At 36.8% G+C, this 16,862-nt stretch overlaps 1 protein-coding gene across 1 annotated transcript; it reads right to left on the reverse strand.

Moving 5' to 3' along the window:
* Window positions 1-1,159: 1,159 nt before the first annotated feature.
* On the reverse strand, window positions 1,160-15,571 carry LOC134538282 (glutamate-rich WD repeat-containing protein 1). Its single transcript, XM_063379453.1, has 8 exons — window positions 15,253-15,571; window positions 13,193-13,326; window positions 11,171-11,323; window positions 9,247-9,463; window positions 7,292-7,463; window positions 3,533-3,701; window positions 2,745-2,912; window positions 1,160-1,489 (listed from the first exon to the last, which is right to left on the reverse strand). The coding sequence occupies exons 1-8, from the start codon at window positions 15,395-15,397 to the stop codon at window positions 1,352-1,354; spliced, it is 1,296 nt and encodes a 431-aa protein (XP_063235523.1). The 5' UTR covers window positions 15,398-15,571; the 3' UTR covers window positions 1,160-1,351.
* Window positions 15,572-16,862: the final 1,291 nt, after the last annotated feature.

The following is a 16,862-nucleotide window of genomic DNA, read 5'->3' on the forward strand; positions in this document are numbered from 1 at the left end:
ACCGAAAACCCGAAAGCCGAAGCCGAGACAAGTGACATATGCTATCGATTATAGAAGCGATACGATCACAATACGATAATCGAATCGCTGTTACACTGGCGACTGGCAGCGCCGCTGCACAGCAAAGTGACGCTGGCATGCAGAACGGTAATATGGTTGGCGTTTTTAATGCACAGTGCGTACCGATTATTACGGCATTTCTGGTAGTACCAAAAACTACGTTTACATGTTGTAAAACGGAGCGAGAAAAGGTAGTCGATGTAAAAGTGAAGAAAATAGTGACTTTTAATAAAAAAAACGGACCTTAGTGACTTTGCAAAAAAAAAAAGTAACTTTTAGTAACTTTTAGTGACTCGATCCGAGCCCTGCAACTTGACTTAAATCAACCTTTCACTTTAGTATTGTTTTTGTAATTTTCCAGAATTTGATACATGACTTGAAAAAAAGTTTTCAGTGGGATTCTAATTCTCATTCTTACTATTTAAATTTGATATTCGTACTCGATTTGAACTAAATTATACTCGCCAGGTCTGATTTTAAATTAACTAGCATAATTCATTACTTTCAGTATTTATTCAATATGACACAACTTTTTCGATTGTCTCCATGCCAGCAGATGTAAGAAAGTCTTGTAGTTAAATAAACCAAATTAACATATGTAAACAAGGAGTACCTGAATTTTGGAATTCAATCCCGGTTTCACCACCCATATACACTAAATTGTTTCTCAGGAAAAATTCTCTGCATTGACATGAAAATTGCAGTGACACTATAATAAAGTCAAATCATTCTGAAAAAAATGTAATGCTCTATTTCATAACTTCATTGTCCATCCATTGGAAGTAAATCTTTCACGATACCTTCCCAATTAAGACTGCTCCGAGAAAATGTAACAAACCATGTAGGAACACCTAAATTCCTCACCACGGCTAAAAATTTGGAAAAAAAGAGTTTCTAGCATGAGGCATAACCTCTGATATTGCACATGGTTAAGATGCATATTATCAATCAACCCTTTACTTATAGGTACTACCAGTAGAAAATAATTTTATTCTTCTTTTTTTTTGTGTATTTACGTGTTTCAAGTTTTTATTTTATATATACAGATGTTTATTTATACAATTGCTAATGAGCTCCAAAATAACTTGAGGTAATGGAAACCATTTTGTACCTTATGTAATTCCGTAAATAGAATTTGAATATTCGACATGTGACCCACGAGAAATCAAGCAAAAAAGAAAATGCTTGTGCCTTTTCCTTCCCTCCGGCTTTATTTTTAAACAAAGGTTGAAGTCTTTCAGAACGCTGCTGTAACAAAGCACTGCTCCCTCCCCAAGCAACGCACGGGCGCTCACACGCTGATGGTGCGGAACACGCTGAAGCCGCTCTGGGCCGTGCTGAAGACCACGCCCGGCAGCTGCGGGTGCCAGTGAAGCTCCTTGATGTCGTCCTGGCCTTGGTGGATGAACAGCAGCTGCTGCGGCAGCTCCTGCCCGGCACGACACACACACACACACGCCGTCACTCCGCTGCCGGCTACGTGGGGGTCAGACATCCGTTTCCCAGAACCTGTCTTGTGTCCACACAAATCTATATAAATAACAATGAAATTTTTGTTCCTCCCAAATCTTAAATCTCCCAAAGTTATTCACAGACAGTCACTCCACTGCCAGCTACGTGGAGTCACGCCTCCGTTTCCCAGAACCTGTCTTGTGTCCACACAAATCTACATAAATAACAATGAAATTATTGTTCCTTCCCAAATATTAAATTTCCCAAAGTCATTCACAGACAAGTCACTCCACTGCCAGCTACGTGGAGTCACACCTCCGTTTCCCAGAACCTGTCTTGTGTCCACACAAATCTACATAAATAACAATGAAATTATTGTTCCTCCCCAAATATTAAATTTCCCAAAGTTATTCACAGACAGTCACTCCACTGCCGGCTACGTGGGAGTCAGACCTCCGTTTCCCGGAACCTGTCTGGTGCAGCCCTTTCGTTCAGGGTGTCCACGCAAATCTAACATAAATAACAATGAAATTATTGTTCCTTCCCAAATCTTAAATCTCCCAGTCATTCGCAGATTGATTTGAAATTTTGACATAACGTTGCATGTGAATACGCGTGTGTTTTTACATGCAGATTTCACACCCTGTGACAGGTGAAAAAATATGTACATAGATAGGTAAATCATATTTAATCATTTTCATTGCAATAGTGTGAGGTATACATAGAAGAGATATAGAGGAAGATATGTGTAGATAGATATACAGTGAGACAGCTAGAGAATTAGAAAGAGATCTGTGTACCTACTTAAAAAAAATTGATTGATGCATGCCAGGCATTAGCTAGTCTGCAATATAAAATTTATCTTCCTTCTCCTGACCAATTACAAATTTCTCTGGCAAATATTATTAAAATACTTCACCTAGTTTTACAACTATTTGAAAGGCATAAAGAAAATTCAGCATCTACCATCTGCATAGTTTGTCTAGTTATATCTCTCCACTTCACTTTAGATGAAAAAAATAAAATAAATTAAGAAAATAGTTGGTGATTAGACTTTTAACCTAAATGTATTTATACTGAAACATGTATCAATGATTATATCATTGACCAAAATGTTATTTTCATATTATTTTTTAGCATGTTCATGCTTTAACTTTCACTGGGAGAAAGAAATGTTTTCTCGAAAGTTATCAATATTGAATCCACCCACAACGTTTGCAGCGGGATCTTACCTCCATGTCATCCTCCCCTGCCTCTTCATCCCGCTCGACAGACAAGTCCCACAACGCTATCTGATTGTCCGAACCTCCCGATGCAAAGATTGACGCTTCGGACGGATGCCACTCTATGGTGGTTATTGGCTCCGTGTGGTGCTTGAACATTGCCACTGCTGTGCCATCCTGCGAACAAAGGTCGCAGAGCGTTCAGCGCGCTTTCTAAACAAAAAAAAACCTTCCTCCCCACTTCTCAAGGAACCAAATTAACTGTTGCAAAATCCAAGAATATATTAACAGAAATATTTTTTTTTATATTATACATGAAACAGAAAAAAAAAGTTTGAGACACAGGAATGTTCAAAAATAATGTTTATAACTTACAACTGGCAAATTTTCAGTTTTCAGTACTACAACAGAATCGTAAGATGTGTTGAAACTTGAAAGCATAATAATTGAAAATTGAAGAAACATTTTTGGTCTAAATTGTTTTTTGTTCACATAAATCAGTTAATCTGTCATTATTTTCTCAATTATTTTATTATAAACAGTGTCTCTGATAACAAGCGTTGATACAAAACTTAAAATGTTCTAGAACACAATTCACAAAGCTATTACAGTAGAACTCCCATCAACCTTGATCTACCTGGATTACCCGGACCAATTAGAGGAAGAAACAATTACCTTGACCAGCATAAAGAAAGATGCAAGCCAAGACCAACAAAGAATTCGGACTACATTTATTAGATATCATTAAAGAACACGTTTAGATCATATGAAAATCAGTTATTCACGTGGCACAATACCTTGAACTGCCTTAGATCCCAGATATTCACCACTCCATCGTCCCCACCGGAGGCAATAAAAGGCTCGTTTCTGTTCCAGCTGATGACATTCACGTCGCTTTCGTGCGCCTTGGACACAGTCAACTTGCAAGCCTTGTTGGGCACGCATCTTGTATCCCAGATACGAATGCTAAAACAATCACGAGTAAAAAACTTTATAAACCATACAGTTGGTTAAAAGGAACTTTGTTAATTGGTAAAAAAACATTATGTAGATAGAGCAAGCTATCAGGTATTTATTGGATGAAAAACATACTTGTATACTATAGTAGCTTATAACAATAAAGGGAAATAACCAAATAACCAAGCTAAAATTTAGTCAGCTGAATTAAAAAAAGCCTTAAAAATCTCCACAAACCTTAACATTAAAACATTATACATACTGGTTTTACGTATAAAGTATAGACATTAAATTGCACAAATTATGAAATTATTCAATCTAAGATGTAACTTTTATAGCTAATAAAATGTCCGGTAAATATGTAGTGTACGGATTAGCGCCAAAAAAAATCGTACAAATCTGAAATAACTTTCATTATATGCTCTTTTACGTCCTCTTTTCGTAACCGCCTGCGGAGATAAGAAATTCCAATTACTTTTGGAGATATCGCCGTTCTTATTTTGCAATACAAGATCTATGTAATCATTCGACCGCGGCCATTTAATATTTTGCTGTGTGCGCGTGAATGCCTAAATAACAGAAATTTTCCGTTAGGTAAGGTTAGTTACATTATAAATACTTCAAACTAAACGGAAATTAAAAATAATATCAATTTATTTTACTTGTTGTATAGTTTTAAGTATTTATGATGTAATTGACCTGAACTAACAAAACGGGACAAAGGTAGATTAGGTCAGGTCAGCTACATTATAAATACTTTGAAACTGAACGGACATTAAAAATAATAAAATTAATTTTAATTGTTGTTTAGTTTTAAAGTATTTATAATGTAGCTGACCTAACCTAACAAACCGGAACAAAGGATTAACAGTAGGAACGAACGTAATTTTTTAAAGCATAAAAATTTGAAACGTTAAAAACTAGAGCTGGGCCGATGCCGATCCCCGATCGTAATAATCGGCCGATTTTGTTAATTTTGCCGATCATAATGATCGGCAAAACGTAGCCGATTATTTGAGCCGATCATTGGTCTCCTACTGCAAACTTATAACATTGAATAATTACCTATACCTAACAACTTTCCATGTTTGTTTACGGTACTTTTCGGGAAGAAAATTTGATTATTCATCGAAAAATAATAGGATTTAATAATTTAAAACTAACCACACACGAAAAAAATATACCAATAAAGTAAACAAATACCGTAAGTTTTATAAACATTGAACAGTTACATACCTAAGTATCAATTTCCACGTATATTTACGGTACTTTCGGTAAAATAATTTTCCATTATACTATTTGCAAAGTCATTTAACATTTACGAACCGAAAACTATGTATTTGTTTACCATTTACGGTTAATATTACCGGAATGGCGAATGGCGACTGTTGTTTAGGTTGGTTATGTGACGCCAGAGATTAGAGTGACGCGCGTCGCGCGACGGAATTCGTACGGATTAATGGCGCTAGTAGTTTTGTGGTTAGTAAACAACTACTCTTCGGGAATTCATCTATTTAGTTTTTTCTCGCTAAATATGGCCTATTGAAAGTTTTGTTTAGCGAAATTAATATTCTTATCCTGTTTAGCGGGAAATAGAGCTTAACTTTCTTTCGTATAAAAACCTGGTTGATGAAGAGTTTTGTTTCCCACAGTAGAACCTCGTTAATCCGTGACGCGCTAATACGGGAATCGGATAATCCGGGACGATTTAAAAGTGCAGAAAAAAAAGAGAAGCTAAAATTGTCAGCGCTTAAAATTAACGTCACGCGGGCCGGCGGCCGGCAAACAATGCAAGCCATCGCGTGGGCCGCCAAAATCTGCAACGCTGTTTGTACCGACCCTTTGTGTCCCCCCCCCCCCCCCTTTTCATCTGTCACATTTGTCACTCTTTAAACTTGAGGGAGATGTCCTGACTTCTGCTTCCGGTCTCCCGTTTGTTCGAATGTTGTTTCACGTGCTGCTGAGTTACTTTCCGCCCGCCAACGCACGGCAGGCGCCTGGCGAGTGACGTGTCTGTCTGGCATTCGGCTGGTCGAAGGGGTGGAGGGGGGTGGGGAGCTACCCAAAATTTATGTGTACAAGGTCAGCACGATCTTATCTTTCTCTCTTCGGCTGCTGTAAATGACAGTGAACTAATGGCTAGGCAGTGCCGTATTTTTTTAAGCCGAGACAACAATTCGAAGGCGGCCCTTACCGTTAACCGATTATCCGGGTTTATTATTATTATTGTTTTTTTTACAGAATTTCAATTATCCGGGCATCGGCGGGTCCCAATGAACACGAATAATGGGGAGTTTACTATTTTTATCCATCTGCTGCCAAAGCGCAGTAAGCCTCGGGAGATGTTACGTCACATGACCTTGGCCTTAACCCAGCTGCACGCTGGTGTCTGAGAAGCTTGACAAGACCTTCCGGGCTTACCTGTATAATCGCTAGTCCGTGAAATTTATGTCGTGATTTTTAAGTAATCATGTCAATGAAAAGTAGTTTTGTCTGGGAATACTTCACCGTTTATAGTGATCCGTCAAAAGCAACGTGTTCTTATCTCCGCAGGCGGTTATGAAAAGAGGACGTTAAAGAGCATATAATGAAAGTTATTTCAGATTTGTACGATTTTTTTTGGCGCTAATCCGTACACTACATATTTACCAAATGTCCTGTATGTTACAATCAATGATGTCTTATATTCACCAAATGTATAAGATTTCTAAGATGCACCTATTTATTGAGTCTTGGAGATTTGAAAATGGACTCAGCCACATTAGTAAAGGTTATTAAGCAAAATTGGTAATTCAGGATGTGGTGTTAGAAACAGGAGCAGATAGTCAACATGTGCATCATATTATGACTGAGGCTTTGTTTATTTAAAAATAAAAGATAGCAATTTACATTACAAGTAACTAAATAAATGAAAGGTCAACCAGTAGACCATAGATAAAATCTGCTTGACATCTACTTAGAAGAGCTAATAGCACCACATTTAACATTTACCTGTTAAAAATTAAATGTGACATACTTGAAATTGAAGTGCAACCTATACGTTTGAATTAATACTTTCTTTTAGTGAAACTTGAGGATTAAAAGAAGGCTGCATCTTATATTTGAGTAAATATGGCACAGTTACATAAAATAACATTGACAAATACATATAATATAATGACATAAGTAGTGTTAGAAATGCATAGTTAGCAAAATACAACACAATTTGCTGGTGTGTTTGGATGCCTGAGAACACAACGTGTTTTTCTATAAACAGGGTGGCTAGCAAAACAGTAATAAAAAATTTCCTTTTTCAGGCTTAGAAAAAATTTTCCTGATCAATAAATGAGATTTTGCCAAACACTATAAAAAAAATCTACAATTAAAATCAAAACCATAACTTGCGGGTACACAGACAACTATCAATTATTTTACTGCACAACTGTTAATACCCCCGACGTCTGTGCGAGTGGTCAAAGTCCGGATGTACTTAAGAGAGAAAAGGAACGGGAGTAAAATCTCATTGTAATATTTATATACAAATTTGAAAGGGATGAGAATGTGTGTGTGCATTGAACCGGTACAAATGTTGAGTTGGAGGAACACATCACTCGCGGTACCTCTGGTCGACGGAGCACGAGGCCAGGACGCTGCGCTCGTTGGGAGACCACTGCAAGTCCTCGACCGAGGCCACGTGCCCCACCAGCGGCCGCTGGTCGACCCGCCAGGTCCCGCCCTCCACCGGCTGCCACACGTGGATGTCCCGCTTGCAGTCCCCGGACGCCAGGACGCCTGCGAGCGCCATCGCCCGCTCACAGCGCTACTCACTCACTCCGCTGTGCGGTTTACCCCAAAACTATGGACGGGCCAATCAAATACTCAAATACCATCAAATTCTTAGTTTTCGAAGGATTCGACATTTGAGGAAAACTATTCAAAGAAAAATATTACAGAAAATAAAGTAAATCAAAAATTTCAATACTGATAACCTTTAAAGGTTACTAGGTCAATTATTTTTCTTCATGCCTATCCTGTTACCATTCCCCAAGATATTGTAATTTAACATGTAATTATGTAAATAAAATTACAATGTGGAAACTTAGTTTGTGACACATATATTTAAAGAGTTGAAGGTTTCAATACCATACATAGTTAACAATTTTATTCCTTGTACATTATTTTATTTTTGACCCTTGACACCCAGATTTGGATTCGAGGGGTATATTCGAGGTAATCTATGGGATTTGGATTCGAGATTCAAATTCGAGAAACCTGGTATTTGGCCCATCATCTACTTCAAACGTGTGCCATTAAACTGCATTTTCCCTTTGTACTGTTCCTCAAAATAATATGGTTGTTCACAGGATGTCCACATTATGGAAAAGTCAGGGAATTTACTTCAAAACCTGAAAAAGTCATGAAAAATTCCACAGTGATAGTAATTTGAGGGGGAAATATAATCTGGTATGCCATCATCAAGACTTTGAACACTTTTTCTCAGATGGTGTTTTAGTGCATAGTTATACACACTGAAAAATGGTGTATGTAAGGTTCTGTTTAAACTAGTGCAGTTACAGGGATTGTGGAGGTTGGACTATCTTTATTTTTTTCAGAAAATTACCAAAAATTTAAATTATTTTAAAAATCTCATCAGTGAACTTTGTTATTTTGGTCAATGAAAGGTCAGGGAAATTTTCAACAAATGTGCCACAAGTTTTATTACATAGAAGTTTTTTGTTTATATTTTGTTAATTAAGAGCAGTACATACTTGCCCAAACCTAACGATGATTAAATCCATCCCTAAAGACACGTTATCACCAATAAAAATTAATGGGGTGAGGCTGGGAAAAAATTCTTCCACTTTCTTTCCCTTTTCAGCACATTTAGGGACTGAAGCACCATATGATACAGAAAAATTTCAAACAGTAAAGTTCAATCCAACTAAAGAACATTCAAAACATTTTGCTGCATGGAATATGAGAAAAATGTTTAATTGATCAATTTGTAATATTTGAGAACTTACAGGATGTTCCAGAAGAAAAAGGTACTTCAAAATCTACCTGCGCCTACAGGCTGTGCCGAAAGGTATTTTATTTTTTCCATACCACTATTCCATTAACTTAAGTTTTGGGCTAATGCATGATAATTAATTGTGATCATTTCATTTTAAGTGCACACACTGACAACATTATAGTAGCAGTTGTGAAGACGTGTGTCATGTCCCGGTCTCTTACAGTGGACTGTAAGTAGGCTACATGATATTTGTCTTGGTTAGCGAACAAAACCAGTTTTATTGATAGAAGAGGTGCTCTTGAAAGCATTATTGGTTGGAACCACCAAGATAAGGTGTAGAGTAAGATATGAAATTTGGATGTGTCAAGATTTTTTTTTTTTTTGGTGAAATTTCAAAAACTTTTTGTTCAAACACGTTTGGTGCAAATTTAACTAGGTAACCATTTCCTGTGTTTGTGTATCACTGCTGTGTACAGTAAGATGGTAGCTGAGCTACACCCAAAGCCTCAGTACGGCTACAACGCGCGACAAGACCACGACTGCGTCCTCGCGGCAACCCACCGGGCACGGTGGGCGACCAGTCCAGGCCGAAGCCCTCCACCTGGTGGCCGGAGAAGGTGAAGAGCGGCCGCGTCGACCCGCGCTTGTTCTCGTCGATGTAGCTCTTCATCAGCTGCTCGCTGTCCAGGGCCGCCAGCTGGGGCATCAGGTTCCACACGCTGACGTTGCCCAGCTCCGACCACGAGGCCGCCAGCGTGGTGCCGTCCGCCACGGTGCACTGGGGACAAACATCAGCAACCATTTCACTGTACACAGCAGTGATACAAGAACACAGGGGGAAATCGTTAAACTTGCACCAAAAATTGTGTTTAAACACAAATCTTCTTACGTGAACTAACTGGCCACAGTGCTCAGAGCTTATGGTCCATCTGTAACTTTCTCTAATCTCTGGTTTCAGACCTTTTCACTATTTAAAAAAATATTTCACTAAAAAAAAAAAAAGTTACGCAGTCGAATTTCATAATATCGCACGCTACACCTTATCTTGGATGGTTCCAAGTTTCCAACCAATGAAGCTTACAAGAGCACCTCTTCTATCAATAAAACTGTGGTTTTGTTCGCTAACCGAGAAAAATTATCATGTAGCCTACTTACAGGCTATACTGTGAGAGACTGGGACGTGACACCCGTCTTCACAACTGCTACTATGATGTTGTCAATGTGTGCACGCAAAATGTAAATGATCGCAATTGAAATGAGGCAAAACCCAAATGCTAATTATTAATTGGTAGACACCTGAAAAAGGGGAGATTATTTTTTTCCCTTAAAAGCTAATTTTTTTATTTATTTTTTTTTATTTCATAAAATCTCTCATCAAAAAGTGAGATTATTTTAAGTGTGCTTCTATTTCGTGACTCAAGACTCTTTAAAATAATCATCCACCTATTGCTTATAAATGACTTCACAGAAATTATTTTTCGTATTTCTCTTTCATACTGCATTTAATACTTAATATGCAGAAAATCTTAACTGCTAATATTAAATTTAGTTACCAAAAGACAGAATAGTGAACACTTCCAACACTGGCGTTTTACAAGAACGTTTTTCGTTTCACTTTCGTCAGTATGAGTAATTTAGAGACGGCTTCTTTCAAAACAGCTATCGGCAGATATAATTTAAAAAATTGAGTTTTGCCACTGCAGAATAAAAGTTGTCATTCATTTGCATGCTCTCTCCCCCACTCCACGCATTCCAAATGTTATTTCGTCTCATCTTTTACAACCATGCTATTTCATGAAGCGGTCAAAAGTGGCGTAAGTGATTCAGTTTATATGCAGAACGTGTGGTTTTCCAACTAAGCTCTTCCCATAGCTGACAGCGGTCCAAACAGCGGAATAAGTGCAAATACTAAATTTATTTAAATTTAATTTAAATTTATTAAATTTGCAACAAATTTTATTCTATGATGCATCTTTTTGAAATACTTATGCTGAAAAAGTTTGAAAAAAAAATTTTTTAATTTGGAGCCTATTTTTATAACATACTGTGAAAAAGATTGGAAAATATTATATAATAGCATTTTTAACTTCAAAGATTCAGAAATCACGTTATTTTTCAAGTTTATCAGGATCGTAAATTTTTCAGGACTTTGGTACTAGGCTATTGTACTACACTAACTCTACATGATTAGAATATCTAGCCTACATAAACAGGATTTATTAACTAATTAAAGCACCTATATGGTAATCATGCTGAGTGCTCATTACTTTCTGATAATTAGGTGCTTACTTAGAGAACAATTCACGATGCAGAGAAAAAATTCAAACCATTGTACTTATAGCTTTAAAAAAATACTTATAGTTTTAAAGTAGAAACATAAGTGTTTACAAACAATTGTTTTAAAAATTTTTTCATATCAGTTTTGAAACGAAAAAAATTTATTAACTCATCACATTAACAGAATAAAAAAAATTGATTGACTTACACGTATCCTATTAACACAGCCAGGGTGCTTGATAAGAGCAAACGACATCAGTGGCTTTTCATCTTCGTCGTCTTCACTGTCAGAATCACTGTCACTGTCCAAATCGCTTCCGTCCTCCGAAGATTTTTTCTGTGTCTTGTGCATGTTGTATAGCTGGAACACAATAAAATTCACCAAAGTAAATTAACAGCAATTCAATCAATCAGGGTCGCTACACATTTTTTAATATGAAATTCCCTGACTTTTCCAGGGTTTTCAGTCTATAAGGAATATTTTCTAGACCATTACATATGATTGTTATCGTTCTTGGTAACTTATTTTGGAAGGTTCATAAACAGCAATTTTGTTACAGCATATTTGCATTTTGGTTATCTGATAATCTGTATACGAGATGTCCTTTCAGAATCTTAATCTCTTAGCATTAATTACTCTTAGCTTAAGTACTCTTTTTAATGAGTGGTTTAACTACATGCATTCATACTTCAAGTAGGATAAATAAATAAATTAACTGTCAAAAATGTACCAAAATATAGATTTTTAATATTCATATCAGTAGGCCCACAATTGAACCAACACACAATTATAAAAAGATTAAACTTAACTGGTTAGGTTAAGCTGCAATTGAAATTCTGTAAAATGGCGTGGACAGTTAAAAGTTAAGTTAGCTGACTGACCTGTATAATAGTGTGAATGGTTGGTTTTGGTTAGGTTGGTGGCATTTAAAATAAATTTAACACCTTTATTTATAGAGAAAATCCGCTCTTATACGGAACTACCCTTTAGACGCTGTTTTTTTTATATTAGGGCTTCAACTTCTTGTCGACGAGGTCATTATAGGAGGTCACTCCTACTGCTGCCAGTGTGTGGGAGCAATGAGGGGGGGGGGGGGGGGGGGGGGGGGTCCATGAACACAATATTGTGGTCACAGATACTGTACTTGGATTAGCAGGGAGGAGTGGACTACTGCTGAGAGGCCCGAAAGAACATGTAGATGATTATGAAATTAAAGAAAATTTGAGGAAGTAAAAAAAAATTTTAAAAAAATTAGATATAAAATTTAATTTTAGTCTTAGAATTATTATTTTAAAAATCTAATACATTTACAAAATAAAAAAAAAGATAAAGAAATTTTTTTTTTCTAAAATGAAAACATGTTTTCAAATTTTGCTGAACACTAAGGTTATGATTACAGGTATGGAGGTTAAAAGTGACACTTTAAATGCTAATACAGTATTAAATAAAAACAATAAACTAGGTAACTAAAAATTCTATCGAAGTAATATCCAAGTTATAAGATATTATTTAATAACTATCTATTTTTTTTTAAGTTAAGCTCACATGATTTTGTATTTTACTAGATTTTCAGAAAACATATTTAGAACCCCTCAACCAGCAATGCAGGTGACTTCTAAATAATTTTACTGTCCTGATAAACTGTTTTAAAATATAAAAAAAGTTTCCAACCAGTTAGTTCCCAGTGGGGTCAAACCCCGATTACTCGCTAGGAGGAAATGCGACGTGCGTTTCAGCACTGTCTCATCCTCTCACCCATCTCTAATGACACCGACATTAATAACTCATTAAAACTTATCACATTAATTTACTAGTTGATGCACCCACACTTCGCTACTCTCCCACTGCTCGGACGCAAAAAAAAAAAAAAAAGAACTTAACTGAATTTTAAAAAATCATGAAATAAAAAAATTATTAGAACTAAGATAAACTGGAGGAAAAAAAATTTTAAACCAAAATGGCCCTCTAGCATTCAACAGCTTTCTAAAGGTGCATGTAATGAAAGTATTTTCGGATTTTTAACATTTTTTTTTTTTTCGCAAATACTGCTAAATATATATTTACCTCAGAAAAAATTCTCTCAATAGGTGCAAATGCCCCCCTTCCCCCTTTTAAGGATCCTTTTAACACCTCTAGGTCTCAATGCCTCCGCATTAAATGTTGTTCTGAGACTCGAAGCATCTGCCAAAAATGATCAAACAAAATCCTCAGCAACGGACTTGAACCAACCTTCATGGCGATGAGCGTGTTCGTGTGCGTCGACTCTGCCTGCGTCCCCCCCACCAAGTAGGCGGTCAGTGGATACTCCTCTCGACTGTTGCCCAGATTATCTCTGACTATGTCAAAGCTCAAACAGGGATTACCTGCAAAAAAAAAACAAGAAAGAATTTTTTTCCTAGGAATTTTCAGTAAACTACCTTATTGCGTATCCAGTTGTATTTAATATATATATATATACATACATACATATATAAATATATACATATATACATATACATATATATATATATATATATATACATATACATATATATATACATTTTTTTTTAAATAAAAAGGAATTGGGTGTGTTTGTGATGCAAAGTTGTATAGTTACCAAAATATATATTTTGAAAATATGTATAAAACTTTAAGGAACATTGTTCAGGGGAGCAACTACTCTGTGTAACATATCCAATTGTATGTTAATGTAAAAAAAACTATTTTAAAAAAATTAGGCAGTTGAATGTGTTTGTGATTAAAACTGAGCACTTGTTTAAATATTTTTAATTTTGAAGATATGCATTTATATAAACTGCACGAGCGATAAGGAACTTTGTCCCTGGGAGCTATTATTGTTCCCTGATTTGCATCCAATTGTATTTTAACGTAAAATATTAAAACAAATTCTAGTTCAGATGGCAGCATCGAAATGGAACAGTATATGATGGACATGCATCTGTTTGTGTACGACTGTGTGGTGTATGGGCATGCAGAGGCAGGAGGCAGAAAGAATTATAATGAAGATAAATGTTGGCAAGACCACGAAATAAGATTCGCAAAGAAAACTACAGTGAATAAGAGGTTCTACCAATGGAAGGAGGAAAGAAAAAGGGAGAATCGAAAAGTTACAAATACCTCAGGATAGTTCTCCAAGGAAGTCTGGGGTGGGGGAAGAGCCGGCAAGCCTTGGGTATGCTAGGAACGGTGCTGGAAAGTGGAAGCAGTGTGCTGAAGAAAGCTTTCACCACAATGGTGCACCCCATGCTGGAGTATGTTGTGGGGGTGTGGGATCCATACACAGCAGTACTCGGAAGGTAACTTGAGTGTGGGCAGTAGAAAGCCGCTGTGTGGGGCAAGGGAAAGTGGAGGAGAATAGGACGTAATGCAAAGGGAAAGTATGTAATAAGCCCATCAGAGATAATGAGGAAAAATTATGGAATGAGATGAGAAAAATATGATAAGAGAATTTAAAATATTTAGGGCAGTTGGCAAGGATATTCTAAATTTTGAGTAGGGTGGGAGAATGTTAAAAGCTAGGGAACGGGATCGGTAGACGTAAACCTAAAATCAGGAGGGAGGACTCCAAAAAGTTATTTAGAGAGAGAAGATAGAGGGGGAAGATAATTTTAGTTATGAGAACAATCAGGGGAATAGCACTTCAGAAGATGGCGGGGGGATGGGTGGGACATGTCCTCTCCAAAAATTCCTTGTGGAGGGGACACAATAGCACTCAAGGGTAATTCTTTTTCCTTCATTTAATGCTAAACAATTCTTCATTCAACATTACATTATTATCATTACATTGTTACTATTATTATTACATTACATACAATACATTCTATTTGTATATTTTTACTTCTCTTCGCCAAATATATTTACATCCCATTCCCCCCCCCCCCCCCCCCCTAAATTTACTTACCAGAGAGGCAGAGTTCTCTCAGAGAAGTAGGGAGGTCTGCTTGCCACCGGTCTTAAGCCCAAATGCAACATTTATATCCTAGAATATGTGTTATTTTAAAAATAAAAATTCCAAAAATGATATTTATTGGTACTAATAGTCCAAAAAAACGCTATTAACTACTTAAAATGTTGCTAGCTTAACATTACCAAACTTCTAAACTATTTTACAGTATAGCTTACTTATCCTAATCAAAAGTTACTTAGAATTTTAAAGAAAAACTTAATAAAACTTTTGTGAATTTTCATGTCTGATAATTCTATTTTCTAAAGAACTCCCAGAGCGGTGGCTGCTCAATGGATCAACTAACGTTGTTGTAACTTATAGTGTGACATTTTAAACAACATACCTGTTTGAGCTTCGTGTAACATAATATAGGCCGAATGGTCGCATTCCAATTCTCCATCGTTTTTATGATTACCAGGCAAGTATACGCGTTTTTTGCTCTTCTTTTTAACCGTCGTATTAGATTCTCCACTCATTTCTACATCCATTTTCGGACGTCAAATATTTTCAACTTCGCTCCATTTACTTTAACCAACAAATCTTAACTTGCATGCGCTTTATTGTTTTTTTTTTTTTTTTTTTTAATAGCCTCCAAGGATTATAACAAAATAGTAAAGCGAAGACCCTAAACAAAATTATGTCTCTCGTTCCTGAGATAAACTAATATTAAGGCATATGTGTGCGGGAATTAAGAACAATGAAGCAGATTCTGTGTATGGGCAATTAGAATTCTGAAGCACATATGTATGCGGCTATTAAGAAAACTAAAACACATCTCTGCAGATCTTAAAAGCACTAATAGACTAATGTGTGAGACATGACGACACTAAAGTACACCGACATGTAGACATGCATTAAGATTATTAAAGCACATTGTGTGTATATTTGATGATTTTCTGACATAATATGCAGTCTAGGTGGGAAACTAGCATACATGTAATGAGGGCATGTATGGCAGAGGTATCAACCATTCTCGTCCCTTAGTTAACCGAATACTGAGGCTTCAGCCCATGTAGGGGACAGGCCATGCAAGTGTTATAGTTGATGGTTGTTCTATATTACATGCATTTAAAACGAAATCTTACTTTTTTACTTATTAGTGGAGCATCCCTGGTGGCTATAGCAGTGGGGATAACTTTGTCTGAAATGTGTCACACTCTCTGCCACTGTCATGTTCTGGGAGCTACCACAGTCGCAACACTTCATGAATTGGAGTATTGTCACTCGACGCTAACTGGCGCCCCGATGTTTTCTACCTTAAATACACTATCAGACAGGCAAAAGACACTTCAACCTCTGAGATACCGGGCACCCCCAAATAAATATCTGAATCATTGAAATCTTATTTCTTTGAATGGGCACACTGAAAACTCATAGCTTTCAAATAGTATATCTTATGCAGGAAATTACATTCAGTGGCTATGGCATAGAGACCCATACAAGCGCGAGCCTGCACTGCACCTCCACGTGCGATTCGAATCCTAGACGCCTGTTCGCGTTTTCTGGCACTACTATGCTCTATGTTGAACAACAAAACTAATTCAAAATACCTGTGCTCTCGTTCTTAAATCTCTATTTTCTATATACTCCACTCCGGTCCTAACTATTTCATATTATGTCCATGACAACCTAAATATGTTTGCCTCCGTTTGAATGAATTAATTTCATTTGCATTATAAGTTACTTTTCGACTTCGGCCTGCATCTCATATGCCTTTCCTTCCCTCTTTTTATTGTTACAATCTTTTGACACCGGTCCGGCTGCCTCCCCGTCAAACCTATCAAGTTTTTCAGGAATGGGTCTCGGGGTTTGGGTTCGGCCAAGTGGCGGGAGGCAGGGGCGTGTCCGTAGCGGTGATCCTTGGGCTGTTTAGGCCACCCAAGACGCCTTACACTACAAATGATACACTCCGCTATGTGAAGTGTGTTTTTTATTCCTTATCAAACTTTACAT

This window comes from Bacillus rossius, chromosome 13 (genome assembly GCF_032445375.1).
Source record: "Bacillus rossius redtenbacheri isolate Brsri chromosome 13, Brsri_v3, whole genome shotgun sequence".
Taxonomy (NCBI): domain Eukaryota; kingdom Metazoa; phylum Arthropoda; class Insecta; order Phasmatodea; family Bacillidae; genus Bacillus; species Bacillus rossius.

Bases quoted from the DNA above. Each gene is read 5' to 3' on its own strand.
- LOC134538282 (XM_063379453.1), bottom strand. From the start codon at position 15,397: ATGGATGTAGAAATGAGTGGAGAATCTAATACGACGGTTAAAAAGAAG. The intron at 13,327-15,252 runs GTATGTTGTTTA...TTTTTTTTGCAG, and splicing joins GTTACACGAAGCTCAAACAG to GTAATCCCTGTTTGAGCTTT. The intron at 2,913-3,532 runs GTATTGTGCCAC...CTTTGTTCGCAG, and splicing joins GGGATCTAAGGCAGTTCAAG to GATGGCACAGCAGTGGCAAT.